At 58.7% G+C, this 17,635-nt stretch overlaps 1 protein-coding gene across 1 annotated transcript; it reads right to left on the bottom strand.

Moving 5' to 3' along the window:
• Positions 1–6,634: 6,634 nt before the first annotated feature.
• Positions 6,635–11,784, bottom strand: LOC133217842 (apoptosis-inducing factor 3-like). Its single transcript, XM_061363652.1, has 16 exons — positions 11,681–11,784; positions 11,494–11,603; positions 10,951–10,995; positions 10,788–10,869; positions 10,539–10,651; positions 10,090–10,176; positions 9,778–9,869; positions 9,454–9,584; positions 8,837–8,952; positions 8,494–8,565; positions 8,127–8,190; positions 7,754–7,830; positions 7,555–7,672; positions 7,345–7,443; positions 7,048–7,123; positions 6,635–6,743 (listed from the first exon to the last, which is right to left on the bottom strand). Exons 1-16 carry the CDS (start codon positions 11,775–11,777, stop codon positions 6,635–6,637), a joined length of 1,488 nt encoding a protein of 495 aa, XP_061219636.1. The 5' UTR covers positions 11,778–11,784.
• Positions 11,785–17,635: the final 5,851 nt, after the last annotated feature.

The raw sequence follows: 17,635 nt of genomic DNA, 5'->3' as shown, positions 1-17,635 counted from the left end.
GCTGGTTTTAGGAACTTGGTTAAAAGATGCTGGTTGGGGGTAGGGGTTGAGAAGGGATCAGCCCTGGCTTGAAGGGCTTCTGTAGCCATAGTGGGGGATATAGTGAGCCCTCCATGGCCAGGCAAGGGATATGATGGCAGCTGAGAAAGGGACACGGTGCAACCCGCACAGCCCAAGTGCTGGGGAAGGGGACACAATGGGACCTCCAAAGGGCCAGGGGTAATGTGGGGGGACACAATGGCACATCCATTGCAGTGAAGGACTAGATGGCATGTGGAAGGGGAACAGGACAGGATCTCTGTAGCATCAGAGGCAGGGAGAGGGGGCACAACAGCACCTCTGCAGCCCTAGGGCTGGTGGGGGGACACAATGGGACCCCCATAGGGCCAGGGAATGGGACACGATGGGAACTACGGGGTGACACAACAGCACCTCTGCACCCCCAAGCAGGTGGAGGGGACACGGTGGCACCTCTGCAGCCCTAGGACTGGTGGGACAACACAACGGGACACCCCTAGGCTCTATAGAGTGGAACATGATGGGACCTATGGGGGGACATTGTGGCACCTCTGCAATCCCGACCCACGGCGGGAGGGAGCGGGGGGACACGCGGTGGCCCCTCCACACCCCCTCGGGGGTGACACAAGAGGGCACCCATCAGCAACGTCCCCACCGCCAGCCCCAAGCCGGGCCGCAGCCCCGTGCCCAGCACCCGGGGTGCGGGTGACCAGAGCCGGGCCGAGTCCCTTAAGCCCCAGCGCTCACCGGGGACCCCCGCACCCTATAGGGGGGTCCCGCTCCGCCCCGGGCCCCCGTTACCTGGCGGCGGCAGCGGCGGCTCCGCGTTCATCCGCGCTGCCCGGCCATGTTGGTCAGGTGACAGCGGTCACATGCTGCTGCTGCTGCCGCCGCCGGCGCGCCGCCATGTGCCCGGGACCGCGGGAACACACGGGACACGGGCCGTGACGCGCTGCCTGACGTCACGGTAACGTCAAAGCCGCTCCCGGCTGTCAGCTGGAGCCGGGCGCGCTGACGAGGCAGCCGGTCTTAAAGGGGTCTCCGCGGGCTCCGGGTGGACCCCACCGGCAGGAAGGTGAGTGCACGGTGGAGCCGGTGATGGGGAGCGGAGCTCGGCTGTCACCCGGGAGCCTCCCCGTGGGGCTGCGGGGCGGAGCGGCCGGGTACTCCCCGGTCCCGGTTCTATGAGCTCAGCCGGGTCTTGCAGTCACTTCCCCGCTCTCTCCGGGTAAACCTGGTCCCGATCCCGTGAATCAGCCCCCGTGGTCTGGGGGTAGCGAGGTGGGATCAGCCCGGTCACCCCCCTATACACACCCCGCCTGCACCCGGACCCTGCGCGGCCCCTTTAAGGGCTCGGGGCTGGGGGGTGCTCCCGCTGGGCAGCGCCGCATGGCGCGGCGGTGGCGCGTGGGAGTCACATGGGTGTTACGTCGCAGCAGCTTATTGGCTCTCCGCCCCTTGCCCGCTGCAATCAGCTGTTACTGGGGCGAAGGGCAGGAAACAGCCTTAAAGGGGCACCACAGCCGCCCTTTTTCCCCCCCCTCCACCCTCATCCCCAGACCGGTTTGACCCAGCGGGCTCCGGGTAGGAGCGCCGTGGCTACCGGCCCCGGGTGCCGAGCCCCGGTTATCGGGTCGTACCATCCCTGTGCCTCCCCCCCGCCCCGCAACACTTGGAGGGCGCGGCCCCTTTAAAGAAGTTGTCCAGTCATCGCTCGGCGCTGCCAAGTCATCGGGGTCAGCCGAGTTCCCGCGGCCCCGCCCACCGCGCCTTCCGATTGGTGCGTGCGGAAAGTGCTCACTTCTGATTGGCTACCGACTTAGACAGCAACTTCTCGCACTCGGGGCTGTGCCACCGGCCCCGGAGATGGAAGGGCCGAAAGAGGCCGGGGAAGGGGGGATGGCATCTCGGCAGCGCTGGGCTCCCGGCAGGGACCCGCTCCGCTGGGGAGGGTCGGGCTCTTTAAGAGCCGCCATCCGCCCCCCCCGCCTTGAAAATGCCAACTCACAGCGCGCGGGGCATGCCGGGAGCGCCGCGCCGCACTACATCTCCCGGCACGCCCCGCGCCGGGGTGGGCGCGCCCGTTCCCTAGGCAACCGCCGGTTGGGCTGGGGGAGAGCCCGGTGTTCCCCTTATGGGGGTAGGTGGGGCAAAGCGCTGCCTTTGCCTTTCCATTGGTTGAGCTGCTGGCTGTGCTGCGTCGCTATTGGTGGGAGCGAGCATCAATCGAGGCGGTGGGCGGGGCGCGGCTGGGGCGGGGCGGTGATTGGTCAGGGGTGGGGCTGGTGGGTGGCTGCGTCATGACTCCGCCAGCTGATCAGAGACGGGAGCCGCCGGCGGCGGGAGGGAGGCGGCGGCGGCACCGGGACGGGTTGGACCGGGCCCAGCGGGGCGCTGGGTCGGGCCGAGCCCCTCAGGTAGGTCCGGTCCGGTGGAGCCGCGCCGGGACAAGCGTTAAGGGCAGCCGAGTCCCCTCACCGGGGGTCGGGGGTCCCGGTAACCCCGCCGCGGTCCTGCCGGGGAAGGTCACCTTTTCCCGGGGTAGGGCGGTGCAGCAGGGCCCGGCCCGGCTCGGTTCGGTCCCAGACCCTTAAGGAGCGCTTCAGGTTCCGCCTGGGCCGGGCGGCTTCGCTGCCGGTAGCGGCGGAGCCAAGGGGGGGTGTGGGGAAAGAGTGGGACCGGGGCGCGGTTCTCGGCCCTGGGGGTCCCGGTGGGGCGGGCGGGGCCGCGGCCGGAGCCGCCCCACGCCGGGCGGTGGCCGCCCCGGGGGTGACCTTCACTCCGGGACCGGGCTGGGCAGACTTTGACCCGCGGCCGCTCCCCGTTGTGGGCACGGACCGGAGCATCCCGGGCAGCCGAGGGGGCGGAGGGGTCCGTGGGGTGCCCCGGGGCGGAGGGGGAGAATGGAGGAACCGGGGTGGGACGGGGGACGGGGGGGGGAAACGGTCTCCGTTTGCGAGGGGGAGGGAGTTGGTTCTACCGAGAGGAGAGACATTGGGGGGGTGACCCGGTTACAGCGGGAGGGGGGCACTCAGTGGGGTGCTGGGAACGGGGCGAGCTCCCACCGGGGCCCTGTACTCTGTCGGTACCGAGAAGGGCTGGGGGTGAGCGCTGTTACCGGTAGAACACCCCCCCCTCCCTTCCCGTCGGTGCTTGCAGAGCCCCCGGGGCCGGTGTCTGAGCCGCGGGTGCTGATTCACGGCCCGGCGGGGGTGGAGCAGGGCCGGGACCCGCTCGTTGGAATCCGGACCAGATGTACCCGGCACGCCAGGAATGCTCGGCATCCCTGCCAGGCCCCGCCGCCGCCGCCGCTGCTGCTTCCCGGCCCGGCACCGCGATCCGCCCCACCGGGACCCGGCCTCACCCCGCCAAGGCTTGGGGCCAGCCGGGATGCTGAGTGCCTATGGGGTGGGAGGGGGGATGCTGTGGGGCAATGGGTCCCTTCCATCGGGGTTGAACGCCGCATTCAAAACGTTGGGGAAAAGGGGTGTTTTTCCATGCGGATTGGGAAGCTGCAGGGTCCCGCACCAGCCCCGGGGGTTGGTGCCTTCATTCCCCATCAAAACGGGCATGGAATAACGCTGCGCTTCCCGAAATTCCCCCTGCCGGGGGCTTGGCAGCGGTGCCCTGATGAAGTGTGTTCCCTGGCAGGCAGGGGCTGGTCCCCGGCCAGCTGGGATGGTGCCAGCTCGGATGCCCGAGGTGAGCAGGCAGGGAATGCCGTAACCCCTACCTGCGGTCCATGCCGGACCTGGTTCTCTTGTCTCCTAGTGCCTTGATTTCCCTGCCCCGATCGAGTGCTGGAGCTTTCACACCGGCTGCGTTGGGAGATGGGAAGAGCCAAGGTCGAGGTTGGAGCTGCCTCTGGATCCCTTGTGATGCTCCAGGGGTTCTCCTATGGGACCGCGGTAGGGATGAGGTGGTTGCTGCGGGTGATGCCTCCGCTCGGCGCGGTTCAATCCTGGCTCTAACCATGTGCATTCCCTCCCTCAGGTGCTGTCCCAGCGCCCCGCTCCTGGCTAACCAGCACCAGTTCTTCAGTGGCAAGCTTTATGTCCTTCTCTAGTAGCTAAAGCTGCCAGTTGAAGAACTGTTGAATGTAGCCACACTCATCACCGGGACCTTGGATGCTGGCCGGACCTGCGCCCTCGGCAACCGGGATGAGCAGTGTTTGAAGGCTGAGGATGAGCATCACCGGGATGAAGGCTTCTCCTTCACACTGAGCCGTGGCACTGAGCTGAGGGCCACCTAGAGAAGGACCAAAAGAGGCATTAAACTTTATGTGCTCCTCAACAGCTCAGGTTTTAGGGAGTCTGTTGCCTATGGGGTGGCTGGACCTGGTTGGTAGGAGGGTGCTGGGATGGGGGACACAGTACCAGAGCTCGCTCCCCCGCCTGTGCCATGGGTCCATGGTTGTTGTAGGGTGTCCAGAGCAGGAGGTGACCCAGGGCTGGGTGTAGCTCATAGGCCTGACCTGCTGCTGAGCTCCAGAGCAGGATGAACCCTGCCATGAGCTGGGCAATGGGATGGGGCCAGCTCCACACCCACATTGCCCTGTGTGCGCCACTGGGAGCGGGTGACTCAGGGCCGAGTCACACACAGCCTGTTCCAGGAACCATCCTTGTGCAGGGCCAGGCAGCCCTGAGGCAGCTCCAGGATTCCAGGTATTGGGAGAAGGGCTTCTCCATGGGCTTCCCCATGCTCCAGGCTTGGTGTTGCTGGTGACCAACAGCAGAAAGCTGCCCTGAATGGGACTTGGAAGCTGCTCTCCAGCATTAGAGACCCCCCTACTTTACACTGCGCAAGAGGGGAGCTGTGGCCCTATTACAGCTCAGAGCAGTGTGGATGCCTCTGTGTGCCCCTCCTGGCAGGCTCTGCACCCCCAGAGCTGCTGCTCCCTTGGTGGCTGGGAAGCAATGGAAGATGCTGGGGGCTTCTGTTTGGGGCCAAGAGCAGGGCTTGTTCCTGCTCTGAGGCTGGGCAGGGAGGAGCAGTGCTCTGCAGACTCAGCTCTGCACAGTCTCAACTGGATGTGCCTGCCTGTACCAAATACTGGCCCTCGGGGCTGTGCAGAAAGTGGCCATTCAGTGGTAGCAGTGGAGCAGGTTCCTGCCTCCTGGTTTAAAGCTGCTCTGCTCTATCTGCTGATGCTCGTGAGCAGCTTCAGGGTTGCTGTCAGCCGAAGCCCCTCAAATTGTGCTCGGAGCAGATGGGGCCGTGGATGAGCATCTCCAGCTCGAGGCAGAGCCCATCCCTTCCACTGCAGCCGCCCCACTGCAAGTCCATGCAGAACAATTGGCGCTTGCTCAGCGCTCAACAAGCCCTGGAGTGCACCCAGGGGGCAAGAAGTCATGGGCTCAATGTGTGTGTGTGTGTGTGTGTACTGGGTGCTCGAGGGCAAGGAGGAGCAGCTCCCATGCTGGAGAGGAGGGGAGCTGTGTGCTGCAGCCACCAGCATCCCCACTTGGTGTGCCTTGGTGTCATGCTGCTGTCATGAAGGACCAACCTCTGCTGCAGACCAGCTCTTTCCATGATACAGCCCTGAACAGCAGCGCCAAGCCCAGGGGTCAGGTAATGTAAATTGCCATAGTTTGGGTCAAGTAATGTAAATTGCCATAGTTTGGGTCAAATTCATGCATAAAAAGGGGCAAGCCTGAACACTTGAACACCAAACCAGCACGGTCTCACCTCCTGAGCACATAGGCACTGGATGTCAAAGCAGAGGGGTTTTAGGCTGACAACAGAAGTGTCCCTATGGGAACTTGCCTAGCCCTTGGGGTTTACCCTTCCTCCTGCAGAGCCTCATGTGACCGGTGAGTAAGTGCAGTGTTTCCTGTAGCAAGCACATCCTTGCTGCTGTGCAATGCCTTCCTCCAGCATCAGCTCCGTGCTCCTGCAGCATCTGGCCTCCTCTTGGAAGCATCCAGCGCAGGGATGCAGCAGGAGAGGGGATGCTGAGTGCGGTTGGGGTGGGAAGCGCTCACTGATGCAGTGCTGAAGGCAGCTGTAGCAGTGCCAGCAGGTTGCTGTGTGCTCAGAGGTCGGATGCAGCTCTGGGTGTTTCCTGCATTAGTTCCCATTGGGGGAGCTGCTTCCCTCTGTCACAGCTCCCCTGGCTCTGAACCTCTGCTTCTGCAAAGCAGAAGGTCAATGTGTGTCCAATGGGCTGGATGGGAGCTCCGTGCCAGCACCAAGAGGAGCAGGGTGGGCATGGGAACGTGTGGCTGCTTCCGTCTGCTCACACCCTCAGCTGAGCTCCAGGATGCGAGCATCCTCCTCTTACCCAGCAAATCACTGCCTAGAAGTGAGCATCAGGCACTGCTTTGCTTTGCCCCAGCACACGAGTGAGCAGCCAAGGGCTGGGTCCAGCTTTGCTCTATTCCTCTATGGCTTTATTGGCTCTATGGCTTTATTCCTCTTGTGCCAGGACACAGCAGGGCATGGACTGAGCTTAGCTTTCTGCCAGCTGGGGTATGTTATTGATGTCGCAGGCCCTGTAAAGGAGAGCTGCATTGAGGGTCGCACTAACTCCTTTGGGCCCCGTGTCTCCCATTGGGCTCTGCTGGCAGAGGGATGCAGAGCGGAGCTGCTGCCCGCAGCTCACCCAGGCTCTCCCTTACTCTGCTTCCTCTTTAGAGATCTGTTTCCCGGTGTACAAAGCCTCAGCGAGCAGAGCCACCATGGGGTCACAGCCCAGGCTGGCTGCTGCAGTCACTGCACCGTCCCTGAAAGAGAGAGCAGAAGGATGTGGCTCCCTCCAGTGCTCCCAGCCCAGTGGTACCCCGTGCTTTGGAGGCTCCGGGTAGGGTGATGCTGGGAGCAGAGGGAGAGGAGGTGTGTGCCAGGCTCCCTGCCCGCATGGTGCCTCCATTGGAGCTCATCCTCTTCTCCATCCCTGCTTTGGTTTGCTCTGACACCATCTCGCTGCTGGTTCAGTGGCTGCGGTGTGCGGGCATTGGAGGTGATGTGGAGCCCCTGCTGGGAGGAAGGGGACTGTGCCCTGTGCCCTGTGCCCATGGGCTCACTCACCTGATGTAGAAGATGAGGAACTTCTGTTGCTCCAGGCTGCCCTTCACAACAGTGTCCGTGTATCCCCTCCCGCAGCCTGCAAGAGAGAGCATCGCAGCCTGGCATCACAGGGGACAGTGGCTGGGGAGTAGGCATGAAGACCCTGGACAAGCAGAACAGATCCAGGCCCTCTCCTTGCCTTGCAAAGGGAAGAGCTTGGAAGCAGGGCTTGCAAAGGGCTGCTTGAAGGGAGCTCTGAGTGTCTCTAAGCCCCAGCTCATGGATGAGCTTTGCTGTTCTCATCTCTCTCCCCCCTACCTGCATAGCGGATGCTCTTCCCAAGCATCGTGGTCCAGAAGAAGGGAATGGTGTGCAGCTGCTTCTCTTTCTTGAGCATGTTTAGGGCAGCGGTGTGACCTGTGATGAACCAGCAGAGATCCCCTGCCTCTTGTTATCCCCCTGTTCCTCCTGCCCCATGCCCATCCCTAGGGATGGGAGCTGGGGATCGAGGTGGGTGTTCTGCCTTACCGTGGGCCTCAGCCACTTGTTGGTGATGGATGCTGCACCGCTCCCCATTGAGCAGCGCTACAGGGAAGGAGACCACATCCCCGGCAGCGAAGACATTGGGGATGTTGGTCTGCATGTGCTAAAGGGGCAAACAGCAGTGGGTGCAGCGGTGAGAGGGTAGGGAGGAGGTGGGGACCAGGCGCATGCAGCTGGCACTCACCAGATCCACCAGGATGGCTCCGCTGGCGTCTCTGGCAATGGAGGTGCCCTTCAGGAATGCTGAGTTGGGGACTGTCCCTGCAGGGAGAGCAGCAAGGGTGAGAGCAGGGAGGAACCTTGGCCTCAGCACGTGCTCGGAGCAGAGCAGTGCCCTGTGGGGCTCAGCGAGCATCCAAAGGCGCTGCTTTCCTCCTGCCGGTGTTTGCCCATGGGCTGCTGCCTTTCCCCATGCATTTGGGACCAAGAGGAAGGGCTGGATGATAACAGTGGGAAAGAAACAGCAGGGAATGCCTTGGGAATGAGTTCAGCTCCCTGCCTGTTCCCCTGAACCCCATTCCCAAAGCTGCCTCCATCTCCCACCTGGGGTCTCTTACCTATTCCCACCAGTACCACATCCGCAGGTAGCTTCTCTCCGGAGGCAAGAACGGCCTCTGCGACCTAGGGAGGAAGCAGGAGCCGTTACCAAAGGGTTAAAAGCTCTGCCCTAATTCTCACAGCCTCCCTGCTGCCTCCTCCTTTGCTGTCTCCGCCTTGTCCACCCCATGGATGCTAAGAGAACACCCAGCACCATTGCCACAAGCACAAACTGCTGCCCTCTGAGCTGGGAATTGCTCTCAATACAAGAACCCTGAAGGTGTTGATGTGGGAGGGGAAACCCAGGTGCAGGCACTGAGTTCATGCTCCGTTTGGGGTTTTTCCACCTAAAAGCAGCAGTTTCGGGATGGCAGCGGCAGCATTGACCTTTCCATCCTTCCCTTGCAGCTCGCGGAGCTCCGCTTTCATGTAGAACTTCACCCCTTTGGCTTGCAGCATCTGAAAAGGATGGGGTGAGCGTTCACTGGGCAATTCCAGGCTGGAATGGTGTAAATACAGCTCAGAGAGGTTTGATGTGTGTCCCCGGCTCGGCTGTCCGGGTCAGGATTGGTGCATGGGGTCTGGGATGAAGGAGGGCTTGAGGATGAAGAGGGATGGGAGGGAGGCTGGGCCCAGCCTGTGTGCATTGCTCCTTTGGTGTGAGCAGCACCGGGGCTGCTTGGATAACGTGGGTTCCCCATCCTAGGAACGGGCACCAGCTTTTCCTCACCTTCATGGTGACGCCTCCGACCTGAGGACCCAGCACCCTTTGGAAAGGGAGCTCCTGTTTCTCCACCACCGCGATGGCAGCAGCCTTGTCCGAGAGGAAGGCGGCTGCCTCCATCCCTGCGAGGCAAAGGCAATGCCCAAGGTGAGGAAGCATGGAAGTCTTCCCTCCTTCCAGGTGAGGAGAACGCATCTGATGCGTTGCATTGAACTGCATTGAGCTGCTCCTCTGTGTGTAGCTGGGCTGAGGCATTGAGCTCTTCCCCTGCTCTCTGGTCTCATGTGCTATGGACCTGGGTGTTAGCGCAAAGAGCAGCTCCTGGTTGTGTGCAAGACAGCATCCATCCTGTGCTTTATCCTTCTGCTTATGAATCAGCTCCTCTGGAGCACAGGGACCTTTCCCTAAGGCACATTTCCCTCTGTCCATGACCAGGAACTGTTCACAGCTCCCAAAGTCTCTGGCTATCAGAGGAAAGCATCAGTGTGTGCTCTGTACCGCATACCCCCACCAGCCATAGCGAATGAGCATCCCTGCCCCACGGGCTTCCAGTTGATGTGCAATGCAACCCAACTGGGCTTCAGGGCATCACTGGTGATTCGATGCCCTCTCCAGCCTGGTACCTATGAATGAAGCTCCAATGATCACCAGGTTCTTCCCGGTTGCCAGCTCCAAGATCTTGCTGGCGTCCTCTGGGGTTTGGAGCACGCACACGTTCTGCAGGTCTGCTCCTGGGACTTTGAGGAGGCTGGAGCTGAAAGAGAGCATCCGGATACATCCCATCATGGGGAACGAAGCACAGACCTGTGCAACCTCTTGGTTGCATCATCCCATTCCATCCTCGCATCTCCTATTGCCTCTTCCCTCCGCATCCTCTCGGAGCAGTTCACACCCCAGGGCTGACCCGTTTTGTTCTCTCTACCATGGTAAATGCAGTGTGCACTCACTGGCAGCCTGTGGCGATGAGCAGCTGGTTGTACCCATGGGAGGACCCATCCATGAAGTGCACCTCCTGCTGCTGGAAATCCACTGATGCTGCCTGTGGGAGAAAGGAGGCAAAGACCTTCCCGTGTAACAGTGGTGCAGTGATGTCCCAGCGCATCGTCCATCCTGTGTGCCCTGCTTCTTGGGCGAGAGGAGGGATGCTGGGGTCCTCTCCCTCCCTTCCTACAGGTCTTGGGCTTTGGGAGCACTATGACAGCACCAAAGCCAGGCTCCCCATGGCACCCATTGAGGTCTGAGCTCAGCTCCCCCTGTACCTCTTTCTCCATCCAGAGCTCTATGCCGTGTGCATGGAGGAATTCGGGTGTCCTCATGTAGATGTCCTCGGCTTTCAAGTTCATTTCCTGGAGACAGAGCAGAAGTAGAGGCAGCAAAACGCTTGCAGTGCTCACTGGGAAGTGAGCTTGCACAAGAGGTGCACTATGCAGGAGTAAATCCCAGCTCCTCACACTGCCCCATCCTCTTCTTGTCTCCCCTCATCCATGAACACAAGCTCTAATGGGGAGAACTCAGTGAAAGGGGGTAAAACCATCAGCTTATGGGGACTCTGATCCCCTGGGAGGAAGGAGATGGAAATGGTGCCCCTTTAGCTTGTGGATGCCTCAGCGCTCCATTGCCGGAACAGCTCCTTCATCACTCAGCCTGGTTCTGAGTGGCCCATGCCCCTCCTTCTGGTGTGGTACCCTCATGCCCTTCCCACACAGACCTTGGTCAGTTTGGACTTGTCATATGGGACGTGTTTCTCCTTGGTGGCCATGATGATCCTGCCGGTGAAGCCCTCTTGGCGCAGGGTCTCTGCACACACCAGAGCAGCAACACCTACAAGAGATGCTCATCCCTTAACACCTACAAGAGATGCTCATCCCTTACACCATGGGGATAACGGAGGATGCGGCTCCTGCTTGCAGAGGAGAGCAGCACCTCGCAGCACAAGGTGGGGGACCCCATCCCTGACCTCCCCCCAGCAGCAGCACCGTGGCCCGGCTCAGAGGGCATCGCTTGCTTGTGTCCTTCACCCTCAGGCTGCTCGCCAGATCCTGGAAGCAAACAGGGGATGCTGGAATCGCCCCTACCCCGAGGTGCTGCCTGCGCTTGGTGCCTGCAGGTAAGGCCCATACCTTCCTTTTTGCTGTCACAAACACCTTGCCATCTTCCACGGTCACCTGAAGGGGGGAAAGGAGAGCTCATTTCAGTGAGGATGTGGTAGGAGCTTTCCTGGCAGGCTCTGGGGCAATGGACCAGAGTGACTTGGAGGGATCTTGGGTGTTAAATGATGCTGAGGAGCTCATGAGCTTCCCTCCTCCTTCCAAAAGCCCTCAGGAAGAGGTGTAATTCCTCCTCTCTTTGCCAAAGAGAGGGGATACTGGGATGCACGGCATCACCTTCACTGGAAAGAAGCTCTACAACTGGGACTCACATGATCCCAAGAAGCCACCCCATGTGTTGTAGCTCTGTGTGACCTGGACCACAGAGCTGTGGCCAGAGCTTTCAGCCCGGTGTGAGGGACATGGAGCTTGTGACAACGACCAGTGTGGAGGACACTGGTGACACGGGGTAGTGGTGGAGCCGCCAGTCCTGCCTTAAAGGTTGGACTCCACGCTCACAAAAGGTCTTTCCCAACCCCGTTGATGCTATGGGAGGAGGAAGAGGGAAGAATTCACCTTGAAGCGGTGCAGGCAGTCCAGGGCTGGGTACTCCTCAATGTCTCCGGTCCTGATGTTGAAGCAGGCCCCATGCCAAGGGCAGCGCAGCCTCTCCCCTCTGAAGACTCCTGCAGTAGAGGTGGGGAGAGCTCCGTGCCCAGCTCCCTACCACGGTCTCTGTCCCCTGCAAGAGCCAGGGCTCTACCTTTGCTGAGCGGGGCACCATAGTGGGGGCACTTGCTGCTGAGGGCACTGAACTCCTTCTTGTTCCTCACCAGCAGCACCGGGTACCCGGCCACCATCACCTCCCAGAGCCTGCGGGAGCAGAGGAGAGGGATGGAGCCCATGCCCTGGTCCCCTTCCACCATCACCCTGGTGTCTGCTCATGGCCCCAGGGTACCCGCGCTGCTGGGTACTCACTCTCCATCCCCAACATCAGCCTCCTTGCAGACCTCTGCGGTGATGCTGTCATTGCCATCCATGCTGCTGCCTATGGAGGAGCAGAGGGAAGGGTTGGCTGCCGCGGATGCCGTTGCTCCCTTGGTGGATGATGCTCCCCTGGGTACCCTTGTGCCATCACCGCCCGATCCCACCCCGCAATGCAGGGATCTAAGTGTGAGCAGCTCAATGGGGTGCTCAAGGGGTCCTGAACTCCTGGTATAGCAGGAAAACCCCTTAATCTGGTGGAAAACCCTCTAAAGCCGGTTCCTCTGCCTTTCTCTCCTCTAGTTTCTTGGTTTCAGCCCCATGTCCCATTCAACTCGACTGCAGCAAGGGAGCAGAAGTGAGTAATGACTGTCGTGCATAAACACAAGCATTTAAGGGGAGGTGCTGCTGCTATAAACCAGATTGGGGTTTGAAGAGCTGCTTCAGCCTCTCTGAAAGCTCTCCAATGTCAGTGCAGAGGTGTTACCATGCTAATGGCCATGAGAGCAGTAATCCCTGCCCAAAATGCCCTCTGTGTAAGGAAAGAGCCAAAAACCTCAGGTTTTAGCACTGTCTCTGCGTTAGCAATCAGCTGAGGGGCTGGTTAGAAACCCCCCTCTGTGCTTTGGAGGAGGAAGGCAAGAAATGGAGCAAAGGGAAGTGCTTGGAGGCAGGTTTTGGTGCCATTTCCCACCGTGCCGCTGCCCATTCCCAGGTCCCATAGGAGAAGCATTGGTTTGTACTCACCCAGTCCCGCCATGGGGGCTCAGGCACCCACTTCCAGGGTCCAAAAGCTACCAGTGCTGCTGTCTGTGAGCGTTTCCTCCACCCAAGTGCCACCCTTGTGCCTTGCAATCACAACAACGCCGGCCCACGGCTGGGTGATGCTCTCCTTCCATTGCACAACGTCCCTTATCCATCAGGAGACACAACCCCTGGAAGCGGCTGCGTGTCAGGGAGCCTTGCCTGATTCCTGCAACTGCTCTGCACCTAATAAGGTGTATCTTGTTTGGGTGTGGGATTGCAAAAGGATTGAGGGCATGGAGGAATGATGCAAAGACCGGGTGCGTCATGTGCGATGGGAAGAGAAGCTTGACGGGATGCAGTGGTACCCCACTGTGGCTTCCATCACCCCTTTCCTTGGGGCACAGTGCTCTAGCTCAGTGCTTTGCAGTGCTTTGGGGTGATATCACTACTTTTATATATAATCTTTACAATGGTTTCATCTGATCTTTCCATTCAGATCCCCCTCCATCGGTTTAAAGGAGCATGAAGTGTTCAGCGCCTCTGTCCGTGCTTCACATCCCAGTGCTGCTCCTGGCTCAGTCCACGGATGTCCAGGCATCATCACCTGGTCCTTGGAGGATGACACAGGGCAGCGTGCTCCTGGCAGTGCTATTTTTGCATGGGAGTGGGAGTTGCAAGAGGCTGGGAGTAATTCCTACATTGTGTCTACCTGGGTTCTCATCCCTGCTTCACGGTCGAGGTGTTTTGCAACCTTAAAACACACCTCAAAACTGGGGAGGGGAGCTATTCCCAGTGTGATTCCATTGCATTTCCATTGCAGAACCAAGGCTTTTTCACCCATTGAGCATGGGGGGTGATAACAATCCTTTGGTGGGCATGGCCTGGGGAAGAGGGATGCGCAGGGATGCTCTGGCAGTGTAATTTGGGTAGTACTGGACCCACCAAGCTGTGTGCTCCCAGTGCAGGGCCCAAAGGCAAGGCTCACCCATGATGGGTGCAGGCACGAGGCATTTTCTCACAGCCACTTTTGGGCTCTGCCTTCCTGGCCGGGAGCCTGGATGTGAAGCAATTTGGCTGCCGAGCATCCCTGTTTTAACTGCGTGTGATTATCCCTCAGGAGCACGTTCCCACATGGACTCGTGGAGGCATTCTCTGACTCAGCAGAAATGGCTGGAAAACGCCGTTTGCTTAAGGGGGAAAGCTGCAGTGCCCTGGAAAAGTGGCAGGCGGGAAGTGATGCAGCTGGGGGAGGCTTTGGGATGAGCGTGGGGCTGAGACACCAACTCGGCTGCTGAGCATCTTTTGTAAGTGCAAAGGGATAAAGGCAAAGCAGAATGCCCATCTCTGATGGGGACAAAGATGATGGTGAAGGATTAAAAGCTGCAAAGGGCATTGGATGGAAGAGGGAAGGTTTGGGTTAGCTGCAGGGATGTGGTACTGCTGTGTATGACACACGATCTGTCCTCAAGCAGCGCAGCAGTGGGATGGTCCTGGGGGCAGATATTTAGGAGGATGCTCTGTAGAGCATCCTTTAGAAGTAGATACCCGGGGTGGGCCTAACCTTTGCTTGTAACACACAGCAGGATTAACCATAGGGAGGAAGAGAGAGAAAGGAAGCGATGCCCTCAAACACAGAGCCCAGATAAGCATCAGAAAGCTCTGACCAGCCCTGCTGCCTGCATTGGGGTGGATACACATGAGCAGCTTGTGCCTTATGAGATACCTTTCCTTCTCTGTGTGTCCAGGGTTGTCAGCACTATGCAGAGTGCAAGCTCAGAGGCAAAGATCCAAGGGGAATTGCTCTTTTCCCTTCAAGCCCCTGCTACCATCGTGTTTGTTCCTGCTGTAACCCAGCCATGGTGGTGTGGATGCATCCTTTGCTTGCCCCATCTTTCCCAGGTCAGGGTCTTTCCCTGCTGCTTTTAACCGAGCATCACCCACTGAGTCAGATGTTATTGAAGGCTGCTCAGGCACAGGAAGAGGAAGCGAAGTGAAGACAGCAGCAGAGCTAAGATGATTAATGGGAGCAGCTTGGTTTGGGATATTAATAACAGGAGAATTCAGGGGGGAACCTAACCTGTTCCAAGGTGAGGAGCTGCCAGCAGCAGGAGATGCAGTCAGGAAGCTCCTGTGCTTACATCCCTAACGCAGGAGGGATTGAGCGGGTTCAGCACCGTGTGATGCTCACGCAGTGGATGCAGGGGCTGAGACAGGCTTCCACCTTGCAGGGCTCATTCTGAAACTGTCTGAACTGCAAAAGAAAGCATGCAGGCATAAATACATCATGGTGTAGCCAGGAAGCACACGGATATCCTGGAGAGGGGCTTTGGACAAGGGATGTAGGGACATAGGACAAGGGGAATGGATTTAACCTGTCAGAGGGGAGACTCTTAGGCAGAAGCTCTTCCCTGTGAGGGTGCTGAGGCACTGGGTGCCCAGAGAAGCTGTGAAAGGGTTTTGCTGATCAATGTCTGTCAATGGAAGTCTTTATCCCATGGCTTATCTGCAGCTGGAATGAGGAGGAGAGAGCGCATCCTTTGCATCCATCACGGCAACTGGTCCAGCGCAAGCCCTTGAGCTGGCAGCATCCTTAGGGACACTGTTGTCAGAGGTCTGTGTTGTCAGCCTTCCTCCTGGGGCTGCAGTGAGTACAGCCCCAGTTCCACCTGGAGAACACCCAGCTCCCACATCAGGAAGGTGTTTCTGGCTGGAAGAAGTGAATGCTGGAGCTTGCACTGGTTTGAGCTCCCTTCACGGCTCCCTCTGCAGTGCCTGGGTGTGCTTTGCCATGTGCGGCGTGCGTTCTGCACATTGGATCCTTCCATAAGTGAGGAGCTAAAGGCTTTCTGAATGAAGATGTGGATATGTAAGGATATGTCAAGCATTTCTGTGCCATCTGCCTGCGAGGCTGTGACATTCTGTGACATTCCAGTGTCACCCACAGGAGCGGGATGGAGACGGCCGCTATTCCAAGCTGGGAAGCCAAGCGGCTTGGTTTGTTTGGAGGCTGCTCAAGTTATCTGAGGTGTGAGCCAGGTCTGGCATGAGAGGAGCAAATGGGTTTTATGGCTCTTTGGCTGGAGAGAGGAAGATGCAAGGAGCAAGGCTTTTGCCAGAAGGACCATGCTGGGTCAGGAGCTCCCCCATCTCTTGGCTATGGGGAGTGTTTGGGAGCAGAGCTCAATCTGGGAGTAGTGGGGAGCATCTAGGGCAGAATTCCTATGGGGGGGTTATCAATGAACTGCCAGCTCTTTAGTGTGGAAAACGGGTTTTCTCTCTCCAATGTGCTAGAGAAACTCCAGTTTGTGAAAGGGATCAGTTATCCAGCTATGGAAGAAACCGCTGTACCCTCGGTTTACATCCCTGCTATGGGATGTGGTCCCCAAGGCGTTACGGGATGGACCTGGGGCTGGTATCTGGAAGGAATCCCCTTCCGAGGCTGTTTGGGAACTGGGAATCCGGGTGGAAAAGGGAACATCGCCAAATACGGTGCGAAGGAAGAGCCCCATCCGCTCCGCACGGAGCTGCAGCGGGCGCGCAGGGACCTCTTGTGGCGGCCGAACCCGAGAGCATCCTTGTCCCTGCTCTCCCAAACAGGCTTCCTTAGGGACAAACCCGGCCTCGGAGCCTGGGGCCCGTGGGTCAGGATTTGTTGGCTCCCATTTGGCCTGATCTGGTGTCAAGGGACCTGTTTGTAACAGGGGTTGGAAGTCTCCAGCTCCAAAACTGCCTCCGGTTCACGCCGTTGGTGCAGAAGACAAGGAGAAAATGATGGATTGTAGGACACCACTGGTAAAATTAGGTTAAATCTGGGCTAAAATGATCCAAAAGGCAGTGTTTGTGTAGCTGTTACTCCTGCTTTAGCAGTGGGATCAAAGCCCCGAACCAGAAGCTCCATTAATCATGGCTGAGATTCCTCCCATGTGGAAGTGGCAGGAAAAACCCTCCAGCATCCAGAAGCATCTTAACTATTCCTGTCCCTTGGCCACATAATAGAAGAATAACACCACAAATAGAAGAGCCCCTGGGATAAATGGGGCCGAGCCTGCAGGCATTCCATGGTTTGGGATGTCACCTGCAGGCAGGGAAAGGGGCAGTTAGGACTCTGAGGTTAAACCATCACTGATGACTTCCCATTAGGAAATCAGCTCTCTGCAGCTCTATACTGCAGTTAATCATGGAATGACTCCTCAGGACCGTCTCCAAGGCAATGTCTCCATCTCCTCAGCATATCTCATGCTAAGCACAAATGTCTTTGCATTTGGCCTTCTCACTAACAGCTTAGCCTGTGTGATCCTTCAAGTCCTAATACACGAGCTTACTTATAATCCCCCCGAGCAATCAGCTCTGCTGATCACTTCAGGAAGCATCTCCCGGCCACTTAACTGGGATGAAATTACTTTGGCCTGCCCATCTTTTAAGCAAATCTCTGCAGTGTGAACAGTTGGGGCTCTCCTCCCTCTCCTTCAGGGCTGATTTAATTGCTCTCCTCCTTAGCATCCCTTTAGCAATGGTTTACTTGGTGTTTTCCTGCCCATCACCCCGGCTAGGGCAGGGACTGGGGGCTCAGCTCCACTCTTTCTGTTTTAGCAAAGGGAAAGGGGAAGGTTTCATCCAAAGGAGAGGCAGTTTGACGCTGATCAGTGTGGACACAGTGACTCAGGGCCTGCAGCACAGGAGGGAGGTCTGTGCTGGTGGAGACATCAAAAAGCAACGAGGGAGCAATGGGATTCCAGGCAGCTGGAAAAGCAGCGTCACTGTGGGATGGAACTAAAGAGACTGTGGGGAAAGGGTCCTGAGTTCCCACAAACCCCACACAGCAGAGCTGGGGTATCCCAGCCATCGGGGAGCTCCTCTTGGGATAGCCATAGGACAGGGAGCAAAGGGCAGCAGCGCTGTGGACACGGTGCTTTGTTTGAGAGGGAAGTCAGGCTTTTCTGCTTGTTGATGTGCAGTCAGAGCCCACAGTGTATGCCTGAGGGGTGTT

This window comes from Neopsephotus bourkii, unplaced genomic scaffold (assembly GCF_033783945.1).
Source record: "Neopsephotus bourkii isolate Nb327-2 ecotype Australia unplaced genomic scaffold, CSIRO-AGI_Nbou_v1 NB_1154, whole genome shotgun sequence".
In the NCBI taxonomy this organism is placed as follows: Eukaryota; Metazoa; Chordata; class Aves; order Psittaciformes; family Psittacidae; genus Neopsephotus; species Neopsephotus bourkii.
This window is presented reverse-complemented; position numbering and strand designations above follow the sequence as displayed.